Raw genomic sequence first — 22326 nt, forward strand, 5'->3', positions numbered from 1 at the left:
CATTAACATTAATGTTAACATTGCAAAAATATTTTCTACAGTTAAGTATTAAGTTAAACTTCCTGTTCATTTAGAACAGACAAGTCCCCCTTCCCAGCAGGAAAAATCCAGGAGCGACCACTGTAAAAAATATGAACACGGAACATGCATGCTAACATCATCCCTGTGAACTTCCTTTGTCTCACATAAACCAGTGCTTCTCAGTTACTTTTGAGGAGATGATTAAAACAAATTGGAGAGACTCGGAAGCATCACTTTGGCCAGCATATTTTGCCTCAAATGTGGTTTAAGACACGTCTGTCTGCCTAGTTGCTTTATCTTACTTTGTTTTCTTTGCCAAGACTCTTAGTAGCAGTGAAATACATATCTAGATAAAAATGTGATTTCCATCACAATGCAAACACAACATTTCTTTCTTTCCACCTCTTAATTTGCTGACAGAACGTAGAGTGATATACTGAATATAGAAACAAATGTTTGTGTTCTGGCTACATTTTTCAAAACCTTATCTACACAAGAAGATAACAGCCTCTTGCTAAAGTAAAAAACAATAATAGTAATAATAAACCACACAATTATATGGAAAAAGTAATACAAGTGTTAATATATAACAAACAGCCTTACTTGTGACTTTAAGTAATCTCTTGAATGACTTGTCATCAAGAAAGGTCTTGATGACTTTTCTGACAAATAAGCAACCATTATGTATTAATCTAATTAGAGGTTTGTTTGTTTGTTTTCCCAAAAGTAACTGTCAATAATCATTCTTTAAATTTTATTTGCAAAAGCAGAAACAAAGGGATGTAGCAGGAAACTTCATGGCTTTCCTTCCGTTTCTTGATTTTTGTTTCATGAACTTCACCTAAAACATACACCTTGTGAAAAAATCTGTGACCATCATCACTTTACAACTAAGCTACTTTTATCTCCTACGCAGCTCTTAAATAGCATGCAGAGCATATACACAGATATGATAGCCACAGTAGAATTTGGCTTACATAAGTTATCATACATCTGTCATTTTTTTCAGTGTGATATAAAGTTAAGAAAGATACCTGAGGAGTGGCAAAGAGAAAAACTGAGTTATCATCTGTGGTTAGTATCAAATGTGTTACCTTATTCAGACTGTTAGAAATAAAAATAGAATATCTAATTTGTTGCAGAGTTCCATTACTTCTGTTGTTGTTGTTGTTAGTGAAAAGGAGTAAAGTGGTTGGTCCCGCATCCTGCACTGTAACACTGTAACCTACCCTAATAGAGAAGAACTATCTTGGCTGTGAGGAAAAAAATCAACCTCTCCCTTCTCTGACCCTATGGAAAAGAAGCCAGGCTGCCATGACAACCTTTGATCCAAACAGCCTTCCACGGTGCCATCCTGAAGAAACCTAGGGTTCAGTACAGCTGCTGTGCCAGACGCGGACAAAATACAGACCTCTTCACTATAAGAGAAAAGAATTACAACAAAGTGAATTCCTACTACTCAGTACTACTTTTATTTAAAACTATTCGATTAAAAGTCTTGTACTTAAGTCTCAGTAAATTCAACATAGCTACTAATTTTATGCTTTCATTCAATTTTAACCAAGAAACCTCACACACAATCCTCCTTCAGTATTTAAATTATCAGTAAGCGAAGCAGGAATAAACAGAACGACTAAAGAGCTTTGCCTAAAGTTATAAAAAAATGTAGTATAGTACCACAAAGGTTGCCCAGGTTTAAGAATGGCTTTTGACACTACAGTTAATGAAAAGAAATTCAGTCATCCAACAAAAGCAAAGAAGTGTTTAAAAGCACTTATTATTATGAAAAAGCATAATTGTTTACCAAAGTGAACTGGGAGCTGAGAGCGTCATGATCTTAAAGACATGTACTCTCAAAATGAACTCACAATACAACACGGACAACGATGCTTCTTGGAAGATATAAGTGGCAGAACTACTAGCAACTAATATCATAGCACATAGAGCACGTCAATAACTGACCACATTCCTAGTTTGGAAGAGTTAAATCTCTCAGAAATGCAAAGCATTTTTTAATCAATTAGATATGAAACAAACCTGTAACATTCAGTACTTAAAATACTATGATGGAAAAAGTACAGAAAACAGATTTCCTACATTTTCTAGAATGATATATTTGCCTTCTTTATTTGTCATTTCTTTTACCAGAATCATATTTGTACACCGTATCTAGCAGACAGAGCTTTGCTCTTTAACTATGGAATAAATCTTAATTGAGAAGTAAGTACAGAAACTCTAATAAACACTGAAAAACATTAAGTTTCCAAAGGAAATGAATGTATGAAATAATCAAATAATCAACTGCCTAACTCTGTAGTTTTACCCAGTACTTGAAGAAAAATAAAATTATATATTAATGCTGTAACAAGATGAATTCTACGACATTTCTCCACATCTCTGAACTCCTCAAAGATTATTATCAAGCTATAAAATACACATTTTTTAGTCAAGAGGAGTTCAACAAAGCACTGAAAGTTTGGCCTTAGTAGGACATTAGGCAGCATGTTTTCCCTTAATGTACATTTAATATATTCCTAGTATAAAGAACATGTGTCTCAAGTTTGATGTTTACCACTGAAGTACCAGCCTGCCACTTCAAGTAGATCAGGCTTAGAAAACTTCAACGAAATTAGTTCTATTACTACAAAATGAAACATGCAGAACTGAATTTTCATTTTTGTTAAAGCAGTGATAAGAACAATAATGTAAACTAGAAAATAAATGAAAACCCAGTGAAAGCCAAACTAAAACCCATTAGCAAAAAGAAAATCTGACAGGCTGTTTAACTTTTTAAGTTCAATTCTGAAACTTAAGGAAATTACTTCAACACGTTCTCTCCAAAGTAGGCCTAGCAGACAGTGACAACAACTGTGTTGGAACAGTTCTCTATCTGTAATCTTAAAAAGAAATAAGTTCTCTGTGGCATTTTGAAAAATCATGATTTACCAAATGCTAGTTGATTCACTGTAGCCCACTACAGCATGACAACCCAATGCCTTGGCATGGGATTTTATTTCTTGTCTGATTTCTGCCCACCATGCATCTCGTGTCTCTGGTTCATCTGAAAGACAAAGTACAAATCAGTTCACTATTCCGCACTACGTCAACATAAAATTTCATGCAATTAATCTCACAGAAATTGAAATTTTCATATTCAAGTGTTTTATCTGACAACTTTCTAACTCCTAGCTGTCACACTATAAGTATTGAGCAAACATCAGCAGGGATGTTTCATTAATGTTCTCGTTCATCCCTCATGGAACTGTTCTGACAAATTACTGCACTCTTGTTGTGGTCCACAAGATACCCAAGTATTGGAGATACTGTTTCAATCTCTACCATCTCTAAGATCATACTATCAGTTTCCAATAATTTAACAAGAGCATCTAACATGCAATAAAGCATCAAAGACCTTCTCTAATATGGAAAAACAACTACTACTACTACTAATGAAACAGTATTTAGAGTAATACATCTGACACCTTTGAAATAACCTTCAACCATTTCTTCTACTGCAAGCAGAAGTACTGCTAACCAGATTTGTAGAACCATTTGTTCAAGACTGAATCACCAGTTAAACGAAGTGCTCTGCAGCTCTCAGTTTATCACTTCTAGCTTATAAAATAAACAGTACAAATTTTAAGCTACTTTTAAATTAACAGCAAGAAGAAGAACAAGAAGTATGTTGACTATATATTTGTCAACATCTTTTTTGCTTCAGTATCCTGGTGACTGCACATTTTTCTTTTTTTCTTTCATCCCCTCCTCCCCCAAATGGATTCTTTATCTCATCATCTTTATCTGGGGTACATCCTAAATATTAAATATACCCTATCTCCTTACCCTGAAAATTACAATACATGCAAAAGAAAGAATATTACTAGAATAAGTTCAGACAGTTCAGAAAAGTTTCCCAAAACTGAAGTTCTATTCCTGCAAACTTTTTACATATTAAGTAAAAAAAAAAAAAAAAAGCAGTTTAAAGCTAAGGTTTATAAAGTGCTTCATCTTTCAAAATGGAAAACTATGTTAACTGTTGATACACAAAACAAGGGAGAAAACAATATCAAACTGTAGGCACTCAGATTCTACAAAAGGATCTGAACAGATAGATTCTTACACAATTTCTCTAGAATCAATTGCATTTGGCATGGATAGAAACTCCCAGCCATCAGGATCTGCTTGCTGAGTCATTATTTTAAATACTAAACCTGAGGACCATTGGGAACCACTTTTGCACTTTTGTGCTATTAGGAATATTTGTAAATATAGTGTATGATAATTCCGTATCATACACTATGTGCTCTGACAACATGATGAACAAAAATGGAAGATGCAGATATACAGATAATTTGAAACCTATTGAAACAAAAACATCGTACAGCAAGATGTATCCATCCATGATTTCAACTTAGCTTTTAATTCAGAACTTGGCTTTCAGCTTTCCAAAACTAATGATCATTTTTTAAGGATTAAAAAGCAAGCACAGATGTTTGTATTAAAGAGATTAGATATTCAACCATATCTATCTTAAGATGTTACTGCTTGTGCATTCATAGTATAGTACTAACAGCAGGCTTGGGTATGCAGAATAAAGTTAATCCAATGTTTGTTTTAAGAAATATATGCTAATGACAACAAAAAAGTACAGTGATCAGGGAATACCTTCCAAAGAATTGAGACAAAAATATACATGCAAAAACATAAAACAGACTAAGGATTTTCATGAGCTGTATTAATCACACTACGCTCTATCTGAGCTTACCTTTAGCGGGTTTCAATACATTCCTAGTAAAATCTCTAGGCATTGTATTTTGCCATTCCTCAGAATGAAACCAGCATTGAAACAGTTTTGCTGACTGGAAAAAATCAAGTGCCCAAGACTCAGATGGCTGCAGTACCTACTATTAAGGTCTCACACTTTTCAGCTTTAAAGAGCTGAGTTGTGCAGAAGTAGCCCATCACATCACAGCACTGGACTTCACAAGTTCACCAGTCACAACCAACAAAGCATCTTCTTTTGCATGTGTTCAGGTACAGAAATGCACAGGCTGTCCTTGCTGCCACCAGTTGACAGCAGCTTTACTATGCAACCACAGGAAATTTGGAAACACATTTTAAGGCAAAGACTACAATGACAGACAAAATACAGTAAGCTAGCTACAGGAAGATGTGAGACCACAAGCTAGTCAATTAAATGTCATCACTAATTCTTCCTGGTAGAACAGAAATGGATCTAAAGAGACATTTCTCCATCTCCATCTAATCACAGTCAAGATGTTTGCTTATTAATGTTTTTCTCTCTATAAGAGAAAGGTTTAACTAAGAAGAAAAACCGGGAGCACTGATCACACAAGACACTTCTTGCTCAATTGGACTTGATCACAGACTGGATGTAAGCTCTGATGAAATAGCCGCTGACATTTCTGTGATTCACAGAAAAACCTGCAATGGAGATCTAAGTGGGCCACTGTAGTCTTTTCCCAGACATAAAGACTTAGGCAAAGGAAAGTTAATTTTATTATTACTGTTAGTTTTCTTAACATCCTCATGTAGCGTTTGGCAAATAATGCTAATGACCTCCCTGTTAAAAGACGTGCAAATGAAATGATGTTGTGATGAAGGAGTTGAAAATGAGCAACAGGTGAAGCAGTGGGGAAAACAAATGAAGCATTGTGAAGAACAAGATTACAAGAAAAAGGAACGCGGACACAAGAAAAACTGAAACAAGCTGAAATGTTGCAACAGAAGAGGTATGCTCAATGTGAACAGAAATGGCTGAGAGAGAAGTGACGGGTCCCAACCTCTATTACAAACACATAACTTTCTTCAACAGGAAATTTAGCACTCAAATCAAAGTTCAAAACAAGTATTTAAGAGAGGTAACACAATTTTCTCACCTAGCCTACCTACAAGAATGCCTTATCGTAATGGAAAGTGCATACTGCTGTGAGGTTGCTCAAGCAACATTTAACCCTTTACTCTAAGCATCTGTTTACCATAAGAATTAATAAAACAAACTACAGTAATGCAATGGATGACTTTAATTCTTAGTAAAGAACCATTTTCCAGTCATTGTCTTCATGGCTCACAGGATCAGGCTCAGTATCTTTCAAAAATAAACAATAAAAAATCCAACAAATTCTCATTGTGAAAGTTCAGAAAGGTCATGCATAAACAAGTGCTTGTAAGAAGACCCAGCCTCCTTCAAGACATTCAACTGAGTCATGGTATTTTCCCTTCCAAAAAGGGAATAATATGAATCAGTATATTAATACTGTACATTCACACACAATTTACACGAACTTACCTTTGCATATTAAAATACAAAATGATTGTCTACAATTAAGATCAAACACTATGACATTGCAGTAATAAATTGATACAGAACACTGAATGCAGTGCAATGTGTAGCATTCAAATTCTTCTGACAAATATTTTCACAAGCAGCCTTGTTTGACACGAGCCACACAATTTCACATGGGGATGCCATTGTAGCATTTACAAGTTTAGTAAAGCTAAGGATTTACATAAACAATTAGAGGAGTTAGGGAAGCAGGATGGCATGTGTCCAGCGCACTCTGTATGAGTGTCTGTTGTTGTTTTTCACTAAGGCAAAAGCTTAAGAACTAAGGGTTTGCAAAGCAGATTCAGCAGACAGTAGCCAGAAACGGTGGGTATTTTGGCGCATGCTTGGATCAGGTGACAGTACAGACTGAAAACTATGGCAGCTCACTGAAATGGTTACAGAAAGTAATGGCCCTGGATTCTAGGTGGAAGCAAAAAGGCAAGCATACATAGCACTCAATCACAAGCTTTTCTAGCAAATCCATCAAGTCGTTTATAGCAAGGTTTATCTAAACTCCAAACAAGGAAGTCTGCAAAAATTACACTGCTATTACGTACTCTTTATTGGAAATCAAAGACTGAATACTAACCTGCTTTCATTAATGTTTCAAAATTGGCATGATGTTTAATAACAAAGTAGAAGCAAAGCACACTGTTTCTAGAGTTGAAGTCTTGAGAAACAATGCTATGAACAGAATAGCTCTCCATAAAAATTGTGCCTACTCAAACCCTCTCCAGTTGAAACTTTTCCGTATTTGTTTAACAGCCTCAGTAATTACAAACATTGCCTTTATTTGGTGCCCCAATTGTTCTTTTGGTCCAGAAACTACCTATTTCTTTCCTACAAAATATAGGGTTGATTTGTTTCACTTGGATAACGTTTAAATGCGTAGACATTTTTTGATTCACAAGAAGCAACATCTTTCCAAGGTTATTTGTTAAGAGGCTGTCTTCAAGGCCTTTCAAGAATTAACCAGAATTGGCACTAGGGTAGGTCCATACAGATCTTTACAACAAGAGTTATTTACACAAGAGTTACTGCATTAAAACTGAATCCACAAAAAACAGATCCTGAGAAAAGCTCTTAAAGTAGGAACTGTATGGTTCATTTCAATGCATCATATACACTGAAATTTAGTGAATATTTCCACTTACAACACAGCACAAAATGAAAAGTACAATCACACTGGTGAGTTCTATCAACCTACAAATGATTTATCGTCCTGGCGCCTCAAAAAATAGCAACAATGATAGCAAATTTAAACTCTGAATCCTTCACTAGGTAGAGTCATAATCCATGCTTTTCTGAGGAGGCCTCCATCTCAATAACGTCAAAGTAGCAGGAACGGGCACAGCTGCTGTGCTTTTATACTGCAAACAGAGCTTCCTTATCCTCTTATTCTCAAATCTTCTCTATTACAACCTATTAATCAGCTTATATTGGGGGGAGGAAGGGGGGGATGGAAAGAGAGAGGAAGTTGTGTGCTTTGTTTTCTGGGTGTGAGATAGGGGTTTTTTGGGGGGTTGTCCTTTTCTTTTAAGAAATATCTTTGTCAGGTTTACAAGCCCCTTCCCTGGAGTCTCACCTCCCTGCAAGTCTAATTTCATGTTCTCTGGCTACCCTATAAATTAATTTATTTCCCATAACCTTTCTAAACTATTTAATAGTAAGTGTACAAAAAGCTTCTTGCCCATATATCTTAAAACATGAAACTGGAGTAACAAATAACTAACTCTATAACAGACTAAGACTAATGCAAAACTTTCCAAAGATTCTCAAAGCCACTTCATGCATTTTTTCCCCTCCTCTTTAAACTGGTCCCTATGTTTATCTTTGACACAAAGATGGGAAAATGAAACTTTTTTTTTTTTTTTTAATAATTCAGAAACCAAAGGAAGTAATTATTGTGATTAAACACATGAAAACTATAATGCAAAAGGCAATGAATTCATATCACCAAAGAGAAATGGCAGACTTCCACAAAATTTCAAACTACAGATAAAATGTCCAGGCTAGAGAACAGTACTGTGTCAATGCTGTCCTGGCACAGGAAATGAGGTCAGACAGCATGTACCTCATTTCTCAAGCCCAAATACTGAATGAAAACAATCACAGGTTTAAGTGCTGACCTCGAAGGAATTTTCCAATTATCAAAAATGCAGCATCTACAATTAAAACTGCATCCAGCTTTCACACACCTGTAGGATAAGGCATTTCAGCTACCTGACTGAACTCAAAAATACTCCTTTGCAGGGCTAGTCTTCCAACAGGGTAGTCAGGCCAAGAGACTCACTCTGCAAGTATGGCCACCACAAGACTGTGGGACCACATGGAAGAAACAGTAGAGAAAAGCGGGACTGCTCCTTTCAGTGGCGGCTCACTGCTGAGATGTGTTAGATTTAATAAAGATACACTTCCAGATGGAGATGAAGCAAAGTTTTCTTAGCAGCATTTCCACTACAACTCCTGAATATTCTTTGTTCCAAATTCTGTTGAAATCACTGCCAGAAGACTGGAGAACACTGATTTTTACTACAAAAGGGGAGGGGGAAAAGGGGGAAAGAGTAGCTTTAAGTATAAAACAGAATTAAATGTCTCAGTAACTTGGAGCTAGGAGCATCTCCTCTAAGATGAAAGGCTGAGAGATCTGGGCCTGTTCAGCCTAGAGAAGACTGAGAGAGGAATCTCATTACTGTTTATAAATATCTGCAGTGCAGGAGGGAAATAAATGGGACCAGGCTCTTTTCAGTGGTGCTGTGACAGGACGGGGGGAATGGGCAAAAACTGAAAAATAGGAAATTCCACACAAGGAATGAACAAGGAAAACTTTGTGTAGAGTGACAGAGCACTGGAACAGGCTGCCTAGAGCGGCGATGGAATCTCCTTCTCTGGAGATACTCAAGACCCACCTGGATGCTTTCTTGTGCAATCTTCTGCAAGGAACTTGTCGTAGCAGAGGAGTTGGACTCTGATCTACAGAGGTCCCTTTCAACCCAAGTGATTCTGTAACTTCTGCTCCTTTGATACAGGTGAATGTGCTTGTAATTTAGGAAGGAATCTATGGAATTACACTTCCATACAGAAGTTCTAAAATGGACTGATGCATTTTAACTGCCTCATCCCTAAAAGACAACCATAAGAATCCTAATTCAGAAGTCTAGCTCTTGGAATCCAGCCTTACTTTCTCATTAGCCAACTCTCTTACATCAGTAAACAAACTCACATTCTTGACATTCCCAGGTTTGAAGCATTCCTACTTTATTCCTAATCTCAAACAAATAATCCGTGGAACATTTTAAACATTCAGATACCTGAAGATTAGCATCTCCAAAATCTTAGACATCACTAAAAATTAGCATTGTGTACTGTTCACTGTGTGACCTACATGAATTTAATTCTGTATATCTAAACTGAACATTTCAGATGAAAAAAAAAAATAAAAAATCAGTAATTGGAAAAAAAGCCAAGCCTTCATTGTTCTGCACTTTGTTTATTAGTCACACATGGCAAGCTATGTGACTGATCTTCAGAACAAAGAAGCAAGAATTACTAGGACAGATCACAGCATAATTTAACCTTTTCTAGACTTTACACATCATTACTGAGGGAAGAATTTTCCATACGGGTTCAAACAAATCTGCTGAATAACACTACCAAGATTAACTGCAGGGCTGTAAAAAAAAATCCTGTAACTTTTCCTTTTAATGATAGGTGAAGGTCTTACGTGCTCAATACATGCTGCAAAAGAGTATCATTTCGTAAAATATTTTCTTTTTTAAAGTTGTCACACCAAACTGGCAGTAGTAATTGGGTTTATAGGAAAAGGAAATTATCATGTAATACAACTAAAAAAACTCAAATCAAATGATAACACATTTGAAGACTAAAAACAATATTGTTTTTTTAAGTACATATTAAAAATTAAACCTAAAATTAAACCATTAAACCATTTAATTAAAAATTAAACCATAAAATTAAACTCTTACAAATAAAGGTTTAATCCTCACCATACTTCCCTAGCACTATAAGGTTCAAAAATGCTGTTCACGCATAACAAAATGATAAACACCATAACTAAATTGTCTCTGGAATATTAGTATGTAAGGCCTAATCGTGTCACTTTTAGTTATCATCTCAATCAGTCATTCATTCTCTAACACCGAAGTCCTTACAGCTGTGCACAAGGTTCCTCTAGTAACAAATCAAGTGGGACGCTAAATACCATACAGAAATGTTTTAATTGATCCTTTTGACAAGCACTCTGACAAGCTGCTAGATAACAAAGATGCTCCTTGTTTTAACTTCTACCTGTTGCTCTGTCATTTAGGCACAGTAAATACAACTGATTTTAAAACAAGCATTCTTCAAAGGACATCTGGAAATGATGGGATTGTCAGTCAAAACTGGAGATACTCTGCTGTAAACAAGGCACATTTTTAAAAACCACTCAATGTCTATTTAATAACTAGTATGAAAAAAAAATGAAGTATGGGTGTGTTTTAAAGTCTTAAGCAAGTCCAACTACCTGGAAACTTAAAGTATGCAAGAATGTTATTTTATCTAATACTGTCAACTGGAAGAAACATACAAAGAACTTCAAAAGAAAACAAGAGGTTAAACTCTCAACAAACACAGATGTTCACAGACAAGACTACTGCTTTTTGGCTGGCTGCCATGCAGACAAATTACCTCACTGAAGTGCAGAAATAAGATGACGTTATTTGGCAGAAATTCGTATTGCCTCTGCATTTCCTATTCACTATTTACACTCCTCAAGCTTTGTCCTTTACATACACAGATCTTAGACATCCCGTACTCCTATACCTTCACAACCACGTGTTTCTGTTTTTGCTAGACAAACCGGCAGAAGAACCCTCTCTAAACTTTTGAATCCAGTAAGTCTCTCCTACAGAACTTCAACAAGACAATATGGAGACAAAACAACTCAAAAATTACAGAAAACACTGAAAATAGATCTGCAGAAGATCAAAGACAGATTTCACTGTCTGGCAGGATTTAAACTACAAAGTGAATGAGGAAAAAAAAACTTGGTTTTTTTTTTGGATGAGAAGCATGGTGTACTGAAGAACTTAAGTATCCAAACTAAGAAGGAAGAGAAGAGCTGTTGTGCCTAATTCAGCTCAGAAAATTGATCTTATCCATTAACATTTACATACTGCTGTCGTTACTACCCTACAAAGGTCAGTTAGAACTTGTATAATCTGCAACTTACAGTCCAGTTTCCTAAAACTCTGTCAGCGTTTTACAAATACAAATGTTTGTCTGTTGTTTGTAGCATTTAGGAAGGTGTCACTTCAACTAGCATTGTTCTAGTTTTCTTCTAATATACCTTGGAAAAAGTAACTGTACAACTGTGTCTTTCCAATCATAAAGTGACACAGCATAAGGCTGACCAAAACTCATCACAACCCATGAAGGAAAACCACGATATCAAGATAATGGTTTTAGTCAAAGCTCATGTTTTGTAATTAGAACAAGTGATCTGCAACCACAATTTTCTTCAAGACCACGGTTCTCATCTACTACCAGTTCAAACCACAGTGGTGTAATAAGCAATAGCTGCATTGAAGCATCTGTGCAAGAAAAGGCTATGCTGACTCTCACATCATTAACCAAATTACAGAGAGACTTTTAGATCAACTAAAACAAAGTAAATAGCAATACTTGGCATTAGGGCGAAGATTTATAAAACAAGGACTTTAAGTGTAAAATTTGTTAATATGTGAATCTTTAAGAGAACAGCAGAATAGTATGTTACAGTCACTGACAGTGGTGAACCTTTGTTCAATTACACAGACATCTGCTCAAAACTCTCAAATGAAAAATCACACACGCAGTTCAAAGGGAATTATTTCCTTAATTTAAGGGTGCATCTACTTCAAAAGAAGATATCATTCACATTCATCACAAAAAACATTTGGAAATACACACTCCTCTGAAATAAACATTTCAGAGCAAAAATAAAAATAAAAATCAGAGTGAAATATTACTGAAAAACATCCGAAGTTAATATATGTGTTAATAAAGAAAGAAAAGCTGAAGATTCACTCAGACATTCAGAAACCTCCCCTGGACAACCACTGTACCATTAATCACACTGATGTGTTACAAGTCAATCTGGAAATTCTTCAAGAAAAAGCTAGAGGTCAGACTTGAAATTCTGCTTTTTTTTTTTCTTTTCTTTCTTTTTCTTTTTCTTTTTTTTTTAATAGATCTAAACAACAGCTGCTTTAGACTATAATGAAAACATTCCAACATCTCCTATTGCATTTTTTTCAACTACACCACATCACCACGCCAAATAGCAGTAGGATGCACTGTATGTTTGTATTTCCACAACAGAAAAGCTATTCAAGTTTCAGAATCAAAACATTTTCAAGCTTCCCTCTTGCCTTTTCCCACGTAAGAAACAAGTATTCTGGTGAATTTCACTCTCCAGGAATACCACACTCCAGGAATATCACACAAGGAGCTCAGAAGAGCATTGGGAATTATATTAACAATCTTTTTTCCTTTCAGGTTTCTGACTGCTGGAGCCAAAGAAGCACTGTTAGAGCAGCTCCCTGAAGCAGGAGCTTAAAAATGTAATTACTTGAGTACACTGGATATGTTAGTCTATGAAATGACTGTATGTGAAAGTGGTATCTATTGAACAAGTTTCTTTTACTTGCTTAGGAACCTTTCTTCTCTCTACTTAACCTCAAGTAAAAACTACCAAAGATCCAGCCTTCTGGACCTAGGACTCTTTTCACACTTTTATATTTACAACACTTCTTTAACATCCTTTTCCAGGATACCACAGAAATGTAAACCAGTAGTGCCCTTGTTTCCATAAATCTGAGCTCTTGCCTCTCTACATTTATACTGCAGACTCATCTTGCCCATTGCTTATTCTTAACTTTACAAACATGTAACAATCATGTCATTTAACTATACACAATTTGTAGTTTAAGAAGTTTATTTTCCCTTCATCAAATTCAAGCCAGTCCTTACTTCCACATTTGATTTTCAAGCATGCTCAAATCTTTGCTGCTTTTCATCAATTGCTGCTGTATCTTACACAATTATACAAACAACCTCCTGACCACTACCAAAGAAAGAAAATGAGTTTCCTTCCATACACTTTAGTGTCTGTACACAAGTTCACTGATAAGCTTAAATGAAGCCTGAACAATTTCTAAAAGGAAAACAATTTCAGCCTACTTATAGCGGTGATTACATCCTTGCTAACAGGAACATAAAGTAAAAGCATAGTACTGATTTCCTTAACCCTTAAAAGCCTCTTCTTCAGGCCAAGCAACAGAAGACTTGGCAAGAAATGTCTAGGAGAGGGAGACAAACGGAAATCTTAGATTTCTCTGCGGTAGCAGATTTACACAACACCGTCATTATTTCAGTCTAAGACAGAGTTATGTCAGCTGAACTCTACTACTAAATTTACTGCCCACCGCACATCACACATAACACCTGATCTACTGTATTCCTTCACTCTTCTTGTTCAGCAACAACCCTGGCAATGAAAAACCAACAAATGTGAACATGACTCGCTCAGTCCCTGACCATTAAGATAAATCAGGACTGTTCAGTAGAGAGCTGCTGGCACTTATCAAGGCAACAGAAATACAGACAGCTCTGGCTCTCAGGGAAGTATTAACTCTAAAATTAGTGCTCAATTTGCTTCTCTACTCCAGGATTTCTGCATAACCAACACTCCTGGGCATAAATGCATATAACAGAAATACATCTTCATTTTTCTGTCACCTCTAAACAATTCAGGTTACTGTTTTGAAATGAATTCATGACTAGCTGGACTTTAGTTTTGTAGGCTTACATCACTGGATCACTTTCTAGCCTAGTTTAATCCAGTTTAGAGTCAATGCACAATTAATTTACTCCATTATTCTAGTAACATTTCCATAATAACACGAAACACCTCGAACCAGGCTATGCTACACCAATAATAAATCTGGAAATGTCATAACATTATTTTCCTATGAAAATTCAAATTCAGAGATTCTATTTTATAACAAGAAAATAAACAAAAATAAAACAGACAAAAAAGCCAGAAAACCTCCTAAATCTGATGTTCCAGAACATTTAATGTGGGAAGAAACACACAAAAATTAGCCAATTGTTTCACATGGTACCTGTAATTGAACTATCTGTAAAATGAAAAATGTATATAGATAATTAAACTAAAGTTTGGATCATGACTGTGCGCAGTTTCCAAAGACAAATACAGATGTGCAATGCAGCAGTTCAGTAACAGGAAGGCAAGTTTGATTCCAAGAGAAAACAAATCCCTCAAAGTCACCTTTTTGCCTTTTAATGTGTCAGTTTTAAAAACATCAATGCTTGGCAGGCTTCACTGACTTGGATATTATGAGCATGGAAGTTACACTTCTTCTTCTATACCATTTTATATTTCCAGAGGGAAAAAAGGGAATGTTTGAAAAAGGTAGCTTTTATTTCACCCTATAAGAGGCCAGTACTTCAGACTGCACCATAACTCTTCCATTTACATATATATATATATATAAAGATGGTACATACTTTAATCCCTAAAACAGCATAAAAAGTAGAATACTGAGGCTTTTTCACATTAAGTTTTAAATAGATTTAAAAGCTTAAAGAATTCTGCTATAAAACTTGCAAGATAACTCTATCTTAAAACACAAGATTTATGAACCAGCACATTCTAGACTACACACAACCCTCTCTGAAGAGACCATCTTCTTAAGACGGTTTTTTTTGCTTTCAGCATACTTTATGTCTAATATTCAGAATAAACATATTCATTGACTTCCTGAAATTAAGAGAAGTACAGCCATTATTAAAGAAAGTGCAAGATCATGCAAAATAAAAGAACAGCAAAAATAATAATAAAAATAAAAATGACATTTGACACGATCCCAGTTGTGTAAAACCAGAATCCATTCTCTCTACCTAGCTTACTTGTTTTCTTGACCAAAGGCTTTTCAGATTAGTATGTATATATATCAGATTATATATATATATAATCAATTAGTATAATATTAATCTTAGGAATACTATTTTATACTAGAATAAAGTTTTGCAATTTTAATTGGAAGCCTTTAACAACATTAGAACAAGACACTGAGGCATGTAACCATTAAGCAGATTTAAATTTGAAGCATTAACCTAATTAATACCCTACAGTATATCTAAGAACTTCACTGAGCTGCCATAATTTCTGTCAGCGTATGTAGTACTGAATGACTAGTAAAATACCTGAATTGAAACTATTCCAGTCTAGCAGTTTGTATGATCTTGTGTTACCCATAATTCCGACAAAGGCTGAGTTCAAAACAGCAAATTAGTAGATCAGTTATAGGAGCAGAATAGTGAAAAAAAAACTACCAACAAGAACACAATTGACAACATCACTCCACAGGAACTGGAAAGACACAGACAGCAGAGTTAATAAGAGGCTGAAATAGAAAGGGAAAAAAGGAGCATGCTATAGCAATCTAGCTCTAGGCGTGATCAAAGTGTAGAACAAATAGCAATTAATGTGTAATTCGTTAAGTTCTCAAACAACCTCTTTTAGTCTTTTTTTTTTTCCTCTTCCATAATTTCCTGCATATTCACTTGCCAACTTATGTAATTTAATTAATTTATAAACTTCACTTAAATGCTTTGTATGACCATCACCACATCAGATGGTTTTTTTCCTACTTTTCACTTTCCCTCCCACTGGCCCATCCTTTTACTCTCCTTTTTCAGTTTTCATTTTTTTGCTGCATAGCAAGGTTGAAGTATCATTTATGTTACATACACTTGTCAGGAGCAATCAAAATAATCACACACAAAAAAACACCCTTTAAGTTGCAAGAAGTCAGTTAACTTTGCAAATGTGCATTTCTATTTTATATTTTTTTCCTGCTTTCAGGTTTTTTCATTTTGTCTTGTCATACAGTAAATTTCACATGAAAGGGCTCTGTATCATAAATGTAATCTGTACACAATACGTCATATCTGTATCATACATGTCAAAATACAGACAGTTTGAGACAAATTTGTATCAGAAAAGAACACACAAATTACACATCGACATTACTCTTAGTATTCTTAAAATTCTCTAATTCATGAATAAAAGCTTACAAATAGGGAAAGAAAGCACAACATTCTGCACTCAGATGCTTTAGAAATTTCCTAAAGTAGTTCAACTGAATTCAAATCAAGTCTGAGATTTAATTTCATATTATCAGTTTAATCCAGGAACAATCTTCCTGCTTCAAGAATCACCTGCCTTGAGGGAAAGTGGAAAGATTTCTGGTCGCTTCATTTTTTTTTTTTTATGTTTTATTACTCCTGGCCAGTGCATGCAAAACTACTACAAGTACTACTGTATTCTTTTATCTGTTTACATTTTAAGTGCGCTGCTTATCTCCAGCTTCTTACAGAGCACTTCTACCTGTCTCAGTTAATATAACATCAAAAGTATTCAGAGTCACACAATGTTGATTTCAGCGACATGCAAAAAGCATGTTCCATTACTGGAGCTCCCAGGCAAATATTAAATGAAAACATTAAAAACTGTTCTGTATATGTTTTTTAAGTAAAAATATAACACTCTAAAGGTCTTACCAACTAAGACTAAAAACACATATTGAGCTAGAATGCAGAGATTAGTCCTTAAGGATTTCAAAGAGCTAAACATTAGAAAACATTTCTAAGTATATATAAGTATTTCATCTGATTTTTGTTAGAAAGGAAAACTTGCATCATGCTTTAATATTCAGAAGTAGCCAAAAAATAATTGAAGTCTCAATAATTCAAAGACAGATCTTGATATGAAGTTACTGGATCTCACATACTTTAGAATTTCACTAATTTGATGAAAGATTTCTCACTGAAGACAAACCATCTGAACGCCTATTATTTTTCAGGTTTTAATTATTACTCTTAATACACACTGTTAGAACACATTTCTGTTAATAAAAATACTACTACCTCACAACACTTTAACAATTAGAAATACATGGTCATCATGATAGAACTTAGGCAAGATGTATTGTGTCAACGTACCAGGATTGTGAATGCGATCCAAGAGCTTCACAGAACGGGCACTAACAACACCACCAACGTGGATAAGGAAGCCTGGTGGAAAGGCCGTCAGGGTAAAAAATGGAAATTCCTGTCACAATTAAAAACAAACATCAAATGACTGTTCATCAACTACCACTAATTGCCACTAAACATGCAGTGAACTGGTCATTGCCCTGAAATACAAATAAAGCAGTTACAGAGGGCCAAATGTATCCTTCAGGCTTACTAGGCACTATGTAACCATACATCATCACATACCAACAGTGTAAGAAAAGCAGAGTTATTCTAAAAACGTAATAATACTTTTCCCCCATAGAGTTGCATCCTACCACAGCATTAATTAGTAATCAAAGCCTTACATGTTTGAGTTAACAAAGCTTTTATCAGTCTGCCTTTAAGAAGGCAGCTAAACAACCAAAGTTTGTTAGCTGATAAAAAAATAAAGGATTATTTTCCTCCATTTACTAGGGCTTACTGTTATATCTGAATGCAGTTCAATCCTGAAACACAGGGTAAAGCTAACTGCAGTTTTGTAAGAAAAGTGGAGGAACAGGAGGACACATCTACAAATGTATTAGCTGATTGCTCCACAAGTATCAAAAGCTCTAAAGATAAGAAGTAAACATTCACTTTTTGGAATAAAGTGTAAGCCTTCTATGAAATGCAACAAAGTTCTTAAGCCAAGGAAATTCACTTCCAATTTCATTTGTTTAAATAAGTTTTACAAATTCATAATTGAAATCAGTTGTTAATAAGTTTTCACAACAGTCTGAAAATGTTCATCCAGAGGGCCATTGAGAAATAAATAGCGATTTGTCATGTAAATACATGTCAAAATCCTTCATATTCAAATGTGGTGAACCCCAAAATGGGAAGATTTTATTTTCTACAGCATTACACACTCTATAGCATATTTATGGGGGGAAAGGTGACAGGTTAGTGTTCAGCAGTTCTCAACAGAGAGGCAAAAATACAAAGACAAATCATGCAATCATCGTTTGTGTAGTGGTGAATGGATAAAATAAACAGCGTTACTGTATATGAGAGAAAGTACAGCACAGATTCCTTTCTCACATAATTAAAGCACTTCCAGCACAGTGCAACTGAGCTTCCACCTAACAGTATACATGCTGCAAATTAAATGAGGAGCATGGTTCTTCCAGCAATACATGGCATGAAAGGCCTTTTGAGCAAAAATCCAAGGCATTTTTTCTGCATTTTCACTTCTCTTACAGGATTTCAAAACTGTGGCAAATTTTGTCATCAATAACAATGTTGTCAAACCAGGATGACTCCACTGAAACCATTCCCAAACTGCAGCAGGGGAGATTCAGGCTGGACATTAGGAAGTATTACTTCCCGGAAAGTGTGGTGAGGCACTGGAATGGACTGCCCAGGGAGGTGGTGGAGTCACCGACCCTGGAGGTGTTCAAAGAACAATTGGATGTTGTGTTGAGGGACATGGTTTAGTGGGAGCTGTTGGTAATAAGTGAACAGCTGGACTGGATGATCTTCACAAATGGATCATCTGTACAAATCCCAGTACAGCTTCGCCAACTGCTCAGTGACTCACAATACAGTGATGATATTTTTTCTGTGTAATTCCAAGACAGCCATTATGTGTAACTTAAAAATATACAAAATACATATGTATACAGCAAACATACATTTGCTGTGTCTCCTGAATAGTTACCCTGCATTAGCAGTGTTAAAAAACTAATAAGTAGTTCTTTTAGAACTGTAGAAACTGATTATAGAAAGTTCAATGCATGCTATCTATGAAATATACATATATTGACTCTTAAGCTATGCTTAGTGTATGTAGTGAACAAAGTAAATGCTTTCACTCTGTGCTCTAAAGGACAAGGAGATCAAATGCTTATTAATCTGTATTCAGAAGCTACTTTACATGTTTTCATAAGGCTTCACACAGCAAGTACCTGTAACATGTTCAGACACTAAGCAGCCTGCTTAGTTTACAAACTAGGAATAAATAATAGCATCATTTTGTCTCAATCAGTACACTAAGATGCATTCATTATTGCATATCTAATAAGCTAAAATTAGGCCTGTGCCCTCTCAATTAATTTCACCCAGAAACAACTCTAAAGAACTCACTGAAGTACTCAAACATGCTCTTACTCCACTGACAAAGTGTCCCATTCCTTCTGATGCACGTATGGCTGTCATTTATTACAACAGCCTTTTATTTCTATTTTCCCTAAGCTCATTCAGAAAGGTTTATTTCTTATCGTATTACTCAATATACCGCAAGACCCAGACTCAACTACACGTGGTGATCTGTAATACTTCATCAAGTTTGAAGCCATTCTTGTTGCATAGAAAACAGATTTCCTTTGAATCAGATGCCATAGTTGTGTATTATAAATTTTCACCATTACTGTACTTTGCAGGGGATAAGGTGGCACGAACACAGAATCTTCCCATGTATGAAGACATGATGACCTTAATTTTTCAAGCTACAACTGAAGACAGCCAACTATTTTTACCAATATTAAATGGTAAATTGGGTGCTGTACTCGGTGATCCTTATGGGTCTCTTCCAACTCAGCATATTCCTTGAGTCCAATTCACTACACCATTTATCAGTTATTGACTGCATGGACTCTCTAACAAGTAAATCACTGATTTAACCCTTGGAACTACACACATTTGGAGAAAGTTTGATGAGGTTACAAGAAAGTCATTGCTATGTTTAATACAGTGCCTTAAAACACTTGTGTGTATACATACATGTATTGCTAGTATTCAAACTGCATTTTACATACATTACACAAAAAATAATGAAAAAGCACATGGAACAAGGCTACACACAAAAACACACACACACTGTGGTGCTAGTGCCAGGGAAGCAGTTCTCAGCTTTCTATCCAGCCATTCCCTTATTCCTACCATGGTACCACTCCCTCAGGTATAGCCTGATATGCTGATACATACACCGAGCCAGAGAAGCAATCTCATCCATACCAAATTACTGTTGATTTCCAATTTGAGTTACCTTATTCTAGACATGTTTGCTATGCCTTCACACCAGATGGCCAAAATATCTCATAATTTTTTATTTCAAATGAACTGAGGGGTGGGCTGGATAGGAGTAAGAAGTCACTGGAAAGAGAAGTTGCTTAGGTCAGCAGAGCAGCCAAAAGAATCAGAGAGAGAACTGCGTTGTAACACAACAGTGATCCAGCAGTGCTCTTCACAGATGAATATCAGTGGATCTCTGCTTTGTAAAGGCAGCAATAAAGGTATCTCAAGCACTTGCAGAATGCAAATACGGAGGATTAACAACATTTGTCCAAGTTGAGTTTGAAAGAAACATGATTTACAATCAGGAGCAGTGCTTGACTGCATCTGCAAAAACAGACACAAGCTAATTTTTTGCCTACTGGCAGAGGCAATACACATTTCTAGGCAAAAGTACACAGAGAGGTAGCTGTGTCATACAGTTAACACCTGCAGTCAACAGGGATCCTGTGAAGTGCTAAAAACATATTTATATTAAACAACACATGTACACATTTTCCATGGCTGGTGTACTTTCCCAGGAAAAAAGTAACCATTAAGATAATAATTCTAACAAAATCTCTTCTGATTTCCAATTCAGGTTGTTAAGTAACAGATTAACACAGATTAATTAATATTTGAATAAAAAAGCTGACAAGACATCCAGTTAAATGAACTGCTTATAAAACACCTCAGAACTATCCATATGCTCAAATAATCTTAGTTAAGATTCGAAAGCGCTTACTATGCATTCATCACATGTGGCAATGTAATATATCAATTTTACTCTCTGCCTAAGTGCTACCCTAAATAATCCACACAGGTAGCTACAACGTGTGGAACAGTGAAACAGACAAAAAAATTCTTCTGAGTGTCAAAGACATTTTGAGCTCAGTGCCTCTCCCCCGCCTTTCTGATTCATTCTAACTATCTGAAAGAAGAAAAGAGCAACAGAAAACAAATCCAACATACAATTATCAGAAGGACAACAGGAGCCATTTTTTGTGTGTCAATTAACAGTTTTCCTGCTTTGCTACATATTTTTCATCTCAGAATTAGTAACAAATTCAACATGTTTCCACCTCATTTTATGGTATTTCTTCAACTTGGCAGTATACAATACATATTTTACCAAAATAATTTGCAAACAAATTTCCAGATATACGTTAGCTGTACTGATTTTACATTTTTTATTGTTTTTAAGAAGCTTCCTGAAGAACTAATAGATAAGCCATGAAACATCTGAAATGTTAGGAGAAAAAAGGTAAGAGAGAGAAATGGAAGTTTTTGAAGGTCTTTTTTTTTTTCCTCCAAGCTACAGCATTAAAAGCAAAGCTATGGATTTGAATTTAAAAGAGAAATTATAACTGAAATGTATGAACATGCAAAATATAAACTAAGCCAAGTAAATCTGATAAATGCTTTAAAACGAAAGAAAACGTAATATACAAAATTCCTGCATAAGCAAGATTCTAAAAAAAACTAAAGAAACCTCACAAAGAAATTCAAAAGATTAGAAATAATTGCTTAGAAATCTTTAATATCAAAAAAAAAAGCTACAAAGAGTCACACAATGTTGTAGAACATACCCGCCTTCTACAGAACCTATGAGGCGATCCTCTCTTAGCAATGGACAACACAAGAAACGAGAAGAGAATCATCCACTTGACTCAGAATAGCAGCTATTCACTTCTATTTCACAGATGCAGCTGATTTTGTTCTCAACAACATACACAGGCTCTATATAAGTAGCTCAGGTATTCAGGATTTGTAATTAAAATCATTTATTCTTTTTCCCCAGATAACAGAATATTCCACACTTTTTTCCTTCAAGACAC

At 35.4% G+C, this 22326-nt stretch overlaps 1 protein-coding gene across 34 annotated transcripts in view; it reads right to left on the reverse strand.

Moving 5' to 3' along the window:
* The window catches only part of C2CD5 (C2 calcium dependent domain containing 5), a 63891-nt gene that overhangs the window by 21339 nt on the left and 20226 nt on the right, over window positions 1-22326 (reverse strand). For 11 of the 34 annotated variants that reach the window (XR_014944308.1, XM_085542286.1, XM_015869602.3 and 8 more), the window contains 3 exons: window positions 17444-17552; window positions 2968-3082; window positions 1344-1439 (listed from right to left, as the gene is read on the reverse strand). Coding sequence is in view for 32 of the 34 variants with exons in the window: in XM_085542286.1 (XP_085398412.1) it covers window positions 1344-1439; window positions 2968-3082; window positions 17444-17552 (320 nt within the window). In the remaining 2 variants the exon portion in view is untranslated. Of the gene's footprint in view, window positions 1-1250; window positions 1440-2967; window positions 3083-15643; window positions 15710-17443; window positions 17553-22326 lie in introns of all 34 variants that reach the window. The other 23 variants (XR_014944305.1, XM_015869551.3, XM_085542187.1 and 20 more) reach the window with 5 other exon arrangements.

This window comes from Coturnix japonica, chromosome 1 (assembly GCF_054131305.1).
Source record: "Coturnix japonica strain WE chromosome 1, WE-NBRP24, whole genome shotgun sequence".
In the NCBI taxonomy this organism is placed as follows: Eukaryota; Metazoa; Chordata; class Aves; order Galliformes; family Phasianidae; genus Coturnix; species Coturnix japonica.